Source organism: Chrysoperla carnea, chromosome 1 (genome assembly GCF_905475395.1).
Source record: "Chrysoperla carnea chromosome 1, inChrCarn1.1, whole genome shotgun sequence".
In the NCBI taxonomy this organism is placed as follows: Eukaryota; Metazoa; Arthropoda; class Insecta; order Neuroptera; family Chrysopidae; genus Chrysoperla; species Chrysoperla carnea.
This window is the reverse complement of record NC_058337.1, coordinates 83,141,853-83,148,228: the sequence shown is the minus strand read 5'-3', so window position 1 is coordinate 83,148,228 and position 6,376 is coordinate 83,141,853. Positions and strand designations below refer to the sequence as shown.

General features: G+C 27.8%; 1 protein-coding gene across 1 annotated transcript; it reads left to right on the top strand.

Moving 5' to 3' along the window:
- Positions 1-539: 539 nt before the first annotated feature.
- LOC123301394 (peroxiredoxin-6-like) lies at positions 540-1,569 on the top strand. The gene is made up of 4 exons (XM_044884134.1): positions 540-699; positions 764-1,138; positions 1,255-1,330; positions 1,402-1,569. Exons 1-4 carry the CDS (start codon positions 617-619, stop codon positions 1,528-1,530), a joined length of 663 nt encoding a protein of 220 aa, XP_044740069.1. The 5' UTR covers positions 540-616; the 3' UTR covers positions 1,531-1,569.
- The last annotated feature ends 4,807 nt before the right edge of the window (positions 1,570-6,376 follow it).

The following is a 6,376-nucleotide window of genomic DNA, read 5'->3' as shown; positions in this document are numbered from 1 at the left end:
TTTAACCATTAATTAATTAGACGACAAGTCTTTCTAACAGGAAGTAGGTACTTCGTTTGTGTAGCGGGCTTCAAGGACTCGAAACAGTTGACTTTTCTTGATCAAATTTTTCATTAAAATATTCCAGTCATTTTTATTTTTAATAATAATTTTGTAAACAAATAAAAAAACTGTTTTTGTATGTTATTCACAAAAAAATAAATAAATAAAAAAATAAAATAAACAAGTTAAATTGTTGTAGACTAATATTTTATGTTATTATGTAAGTATGCAAATTAGTATTAGACGTATAATATTTTTAGATTTCAATATGATAATAGTGAGCAGGGATTAAGTCTAATATATGACGACATATTTTGAGATTACTATTTGCACAAGTTTTGATGATAACAAAAACAACAAAGTTTTTGTCGCTAGATAAACGATAATTGTATAAATGGATAATTTGAGTATTCTAAACAGTGTTTGTTTATTGAATTTTATTTAATAAGGTGGGGGGCATCAATTACATTCTTAAATTACCAATATATAAGCGGAACTAAAAGCCGTGGTATCATTATTATAATAAAAGTTGTGATTGTATACTGTAGTCAATTAAAAGTGAATATTATCCATCATGAGAATCGGTGCAGTTATTCCAAATTTTGAAGCCCAAACAACAAAGGGTCCACTTAACTTTTATGATTTTCAAGGAGATTCGTAAGTTCAACTTTTTAATATTAGCAGAATTTAAAAAAAATTGATTTTATTTTCGTATTTCTAGATGGGTAGTCTTGTTTTCACATCCAGCAGATTTTACTCCAGTTTGCACAACAGAACTTGGACGTATGGCTGTTCATAATCCAGAATTCATTAAACGTAATGTAAAATTATTAGCTCATTCCTGTGATAAATTACAAAGCCACACTGATTGGGTGAATGATATTAAATCATATTGCCGTGATATTCCTGGTGACTTCCCATATCCAATTATTTCCGATGAACATCGTACATTAGCGGTGAAATTAGACATGATTGATGAAGATAGTAAAGATAATGAAGAACTAGCGGTTACTGTTCGAGCTTTGTACATCATTGATCCAAATCATAAAATGCGTTTATCAATGTTGTATCCACAATCAACCGGAAGAAATGTCGAGTAAGTAAAATTAACAACCTTTATATGTAACCTTGTCTCTGATATTGCTCCAGTTATAACTTAACCTTCTATAAGGTTGATGAGTTTTTTTTAATATCATATTTATATATTTTTAGTGAAGTTCTTCGTTGCATTGATTCGTTACAATTAACTGATAAAGTAAAAGTGATTGCTACACCAGCCAATTGGGTGGTAAGTTTTTTTAAAATAAAAACATTAGTTTTAATTTTTAATTAATTGGTAATTATTTTTATTTTTCTTAGCCTGGTGACAAAGTCATGATTCTTCCACATGTAAAAGATGAAGAACTACCAAAATTATTCCCTGGTGGAGTAGATAAAGTTTCTATGCCTTCTGGAATTACTTATGTTCGCACAACCACTAATTATTAATTATTATTATTTATTTAAATATTTATAAGTTGTATATTATGTCAATAAATTTTTATTTTAAAAAATAATTTTTTTTAGTAATTAATTAATACCAATAAAATAAAATGAGTCATAAATTTATTTTGGCAAAAGAAGCGTAGAAATAATTCGAACCCAGACTCTTCTGAAATGTGGATTTTAAATATACAAAATATAAAAATCATGAAATAAATTATGATTTTGTTGTATTTATTAAAACGAATTCTAATTGATGCTAGAATTTAATCTTAAAAAACTAAATTTGTATCTATTTCGACTCTAATAGACTTGATTATTTTCGTAAAAGTAAATAAAAAACCTCCATAAAGTTATTATCAATAAATTCATTACATTCGTTTACCTATTAAAGTTATTAGACCACCCAAGCAAACCCACAGAAAGGGTAAAATTGTTTTTTTCTCAAAATTTGTTTTGAATCATCTGACTTGTTGGCATGGAGAATCAAGCTCATGGACGAGAAATTTTTGATAAATAGAAATAATAAACAATGTTATATAGCTTTATTGGGTTTAATGTAATAATTAACTATAATGAATTAATTAATATTCAAAACAAAACCTAAAAAATTTTAATAAATGAATTCTATTAGTGTTATTAATATTAATTAATCTAAACAATGACTGATTGTTTGATATTATTTAGGCCTTGAAGAATTAATGAAATATAATTTTTTTATTTTGAATAATTTGACATTTTATTTGGCTCTTTATTATTACTAATCTTCTGATAATTTTACAGAAGTATACGGCTCTATATATCCCCTGAATATAAATACGGACTCAAAGTGAAATTATTTCAATTAGTGTCAAGGGTATGAGAAAGTGAGTCGATAATAAATTCTGAGCTTTTTGATTCCGCATTTTAAAAGCGTTACAAATCATCAATCTAGATCTAAAAAAATTATTTTAATAAATCATTTCTGCAACACTCAGTCATTTTTTATGTAAGAATATGCGTATTCTTTCATTGCCGAAATAATTGCATTTTCTAATTTGGTAAACTTCTATTGGAGTGTATAATTCTTCTATACCGTATCTTATATACCGTATCGCATAGGTACAGGGTTCAGGAGGCAGTTAAATTTTCCTATAAAACTCAAAATAAAAGTATTTAATAATTCTAGGCAAATTTCTTTTGACTGCTGTAAGCGAAGCTAAAAATGGCAAATTTGGAAAAGGATCCAAAAATCCCTCTGTATTAAGGAACATAACGCTAATAAGAATAAGCGTTATATAAAATTGAATTTTCTATTCTAATTGTGTAATTGGAATTTTAGTTTTTCCCTTAAATTTCGGAAAGTATATACCTATGAGATATATACTTTTTTCTCTTACATTTTTTAGTTTTCTGAACAAAATGAGCTCCCTTACGTCGAAATCTATCTGTTTGTCGATTTGTAAATTAATATTATATTTTTCGATTTTAAAAATTTTACCAATTTTATGTTTTATAATATTTTATAATGATAAAACTTTAATAAAAGAATTTTTATATCTTCTCATAATCGGCGAAATTCAAAAAGAGAATACTTTGACATAATATTTGACATTAATTTTTTTAAAGTTTTGGGAATATAATAACATCTATGGATGTAAGTCAATCTATTTAATATTTTTGCTAAAAAATCTCCATTGTTCATTTCGTAATGTGTGCAAAATGTGTGATATTATCCTGCCAACAAACAATCATAGGCTGCACAATAGTTTTCTCAATTAGTAAATGTAATGTCTGTTCGATAAATGTGTCTGTTTTAGCACAAGTAACAGAACGCTACTGTTTTGGCAGTAGTTAAATTGGGCTCATTTCATTCTTCCAACATATATTTTTGGGTTCCTGACGGGATTAGGAACAAAATTCAAACAACATATTTCATCGACTCTCATAATTTGCATTCACAAATACCTTCAGCCTCTGACTAATTTAATATAATTACCATAATGCCTAATCTTACAAATGATGAAATTTAATATCTATTTGATATGTCCGCGGACAAGTGTTGATAATGCTTCATAATATTATTATATTATTTAATACAAATTTTATAAACTTGTAATAATTAATTGATAATGGATTAGATCAAATTAATTGTTTTATTTCAATTAATCAACTTGAATTTAAAATCTTCTAGAAATAAATAATTTTACGTGTTTGTGATCTCAGGTGATTCAGTCATGCGTAATTAGAGGTGTAACTTACGTGTTTGTGATCTCAGGTGATTCAGTCATGCGTAATTAAGGGTGTAACTTCTAACGTAAATAAAACGTCGATATTTGTCTTTTAGCGCTTCAAGACAAGTGATCCAAAAATATTGCTTTTTTTTAAATATACTTACATATCAATTTCATATCTAACTAAACTAATACACGTTAAAAGTAATGACTTCCTTGATTAAGGCTATTATGTAAAAATTTATGTTTGGGGTGAAGCATTCTTTGATAGGCGAAAATTTTCTTCCATCATTATAATGGGAGGGTATTTTTACTTGCCCTGGGACTAAAGAAATTATTCTTATTCCACTGTACCTGGGTGTGAAAAGAAAATATAGGGAAAATTAACAGGATTTTTGAAAGTACCCAAGGCAGGTAGAATATGAGAACCTATAACATAGCCAATTTTAAAATCCATAGAGTAAAGGGTATAATCGAAGTAATGCCGGTTTTACACTAAACGGATAGTTGAGTTTTTGTTGAAAAACAAAAACAAAATTGAAACTGTAAAGGTCATTCGTGTAGATATTGTTTTAATTACAGTTTGCTTGAAAATCCCACAACATGGTTTTTTTAATGCCTTATTGCAGTTACTTTCGATTTCTAAAGAATAAGGATATAGCAACTTTTAATATTAACAATAAATTTTAATATTTCTATAAATATATAGGAGACTTTCTATAGATATAGATAGTCACTCATCACGATATCTCTGGAACTATAAGACCTAGAGACTTGAAATTTGGCAGGAATATTCCTTTTGCCAAGTAGAGGTCAGCTAAGAACGGATTTTACGAAATTCCACCCACAAGGGGGGTTGCGGGGGTGTTCATGAATAAAAAATTCATATTTTTCAATTATGGCTTTTAATAGTTCAAAACTTGGTCAGAATGTTTTAAATTACATTTAGAAATTTTTTTAACCTTCGGAGGGTAGAAAGGTGTAGCGAGAAAGTGGGAAGGAAATATCGAATATTTACAAATATACCTAAGTGGGGTATCAAATAAAAGAGCATGACGTGTACATTACAAAACTGTTATCCAACGCAAGGAAATGTGGAGGGAGGGGTGCAAGTGGGGATGTTGCCCAGCAAAGCGGGTAGTTCCCAGCTAGTATAACATATTCGCGTAGAGTAAATCTTACTCTACGTTGTAGGTTTTAAAGCTACAAATGAACTTTACGTTGAGAAACTGCTCGTTTTAGAATTTAACGAACCAAATTTCTTTTTTTTCCAGGCTATTGTGGGTACATGGGTACACAATGTTTATATACATCAGAATTTCTCAAGGCTTTCGATTAGCGTAATGCTCTTTTTGAGCTTTTGTCAAAATCAATAGCAATGCAAACTAGTCAATATGAATTTTATAAAAGAAATAAAATAATTGACTACAAAATTACTGCATTTAGTGAAATTTTATAACACGATGGATTGAAATTTCCCAAAAACCGATTCCATAGACTGGAAATCTAAATCCTAAAGTGATTGGGCCATTAATGATAATGTTTCTATCCCTGTATATTATAAATGTGAAGTAAGGATACTTGTTTATTTGATTGCTACGCTTTCACGCAAAAACTAATGAATGGATTTGAATGAAACTTAACAATAACATAGTCATTCATCAGAATAACACATGAACTATAATTTATAAAGATATATTTATAAAAAAATAGTCAATATAAAAATTTTATGGCCATCTTTTCTAATATACTAAATGAATTATGATTATTTTACATTTTAAAAATAGAAAACCTTACATATATTTTACCGATGTAAAACAATCTCTATCATTATTTCGAGGGATAAGTGCAGAAAGCAATTGAGAGGTGGAGGCTATAACAAGGTGGTCTTTATCAATCTTTACTTTTAAGCCCAGCGAAGCGGGTGGCTATCACACTAGTTTATAAATAAATACTACCTACAACCTACCAAGTAGTAAAAGCCCTCCGTTAAAAATACGAAACTAAATACGATGATAAATTATGATGCTTAGCATACTTACTAGTAATTTACTCTTACAAATTTTTAAGGTAATGTCATATAAACTCTAAATCAATAACGTACGTTAACAAATGTTGAAAATGCGCTTTTTCAGGGAACTTTTTGAATTTAGGTTTATAATTCTTAGAAGCGCTAAAGCTTTATTCCCAACTACAAGGTTTCAACAGAATGTATAGGAATCTTTCCAACTAAAAAAGAATATATACAATACAAGAAACTAATAAAAAAATTACAAACATGCGATTAAAGATCATGGGGTGTTCGCCCAATATGCTCAGTATTCAACATATAATTGTAATTTAATTTTTTTGAAATTAGGGATTGTTCTACGAATTGATAGAATAATTTAAAAGTTTAAAAATTAAAGAACATATATATTATTAAGTACCCTTATGTTTTGAAAGATAATTTTTTTAATAAATAATTAAATAACCGCATCTAGTACAGCTAGATAGCATCTTAATTTTTTTTTAACTTGACGTCAAGTGATTAATAAACAATATTTTGACTGTTAAATTACGCAAAAAAAAAAAAAAAAAAAAAAAAAATTTATCTCAGACATTAATACAACTAATTTTACTATATAAACAGTTAATAT

What these genes read in the sequence shown, in the direction of transcription:
- LOC123301394 (XM_044884134.1), top strand. Translation starts at nt 617, where the DNA reads ATGAGAATCGGTGCAGTTATTCCAAATTTTGAAGCCCAAACAACAAAG. An exon ending in TCAACCGGAAGAAATGTCGA is followed by an intron (nt 1,139 to 1,254) that starts GTAAGTAAAATT and finishes ATATATTTTTAG; the next exon opens with TGAAGTTCTTCGTTGCATTG. An exon ending in CTACACCAGCCAATTGGGTG is followed by an intron (nt 1,331 to 1,401) that starts GTAAGTTTTTTT and finishes TATTTTTCTTAG; the next exon opens with CCTGGTGACAAAGTCATGAT.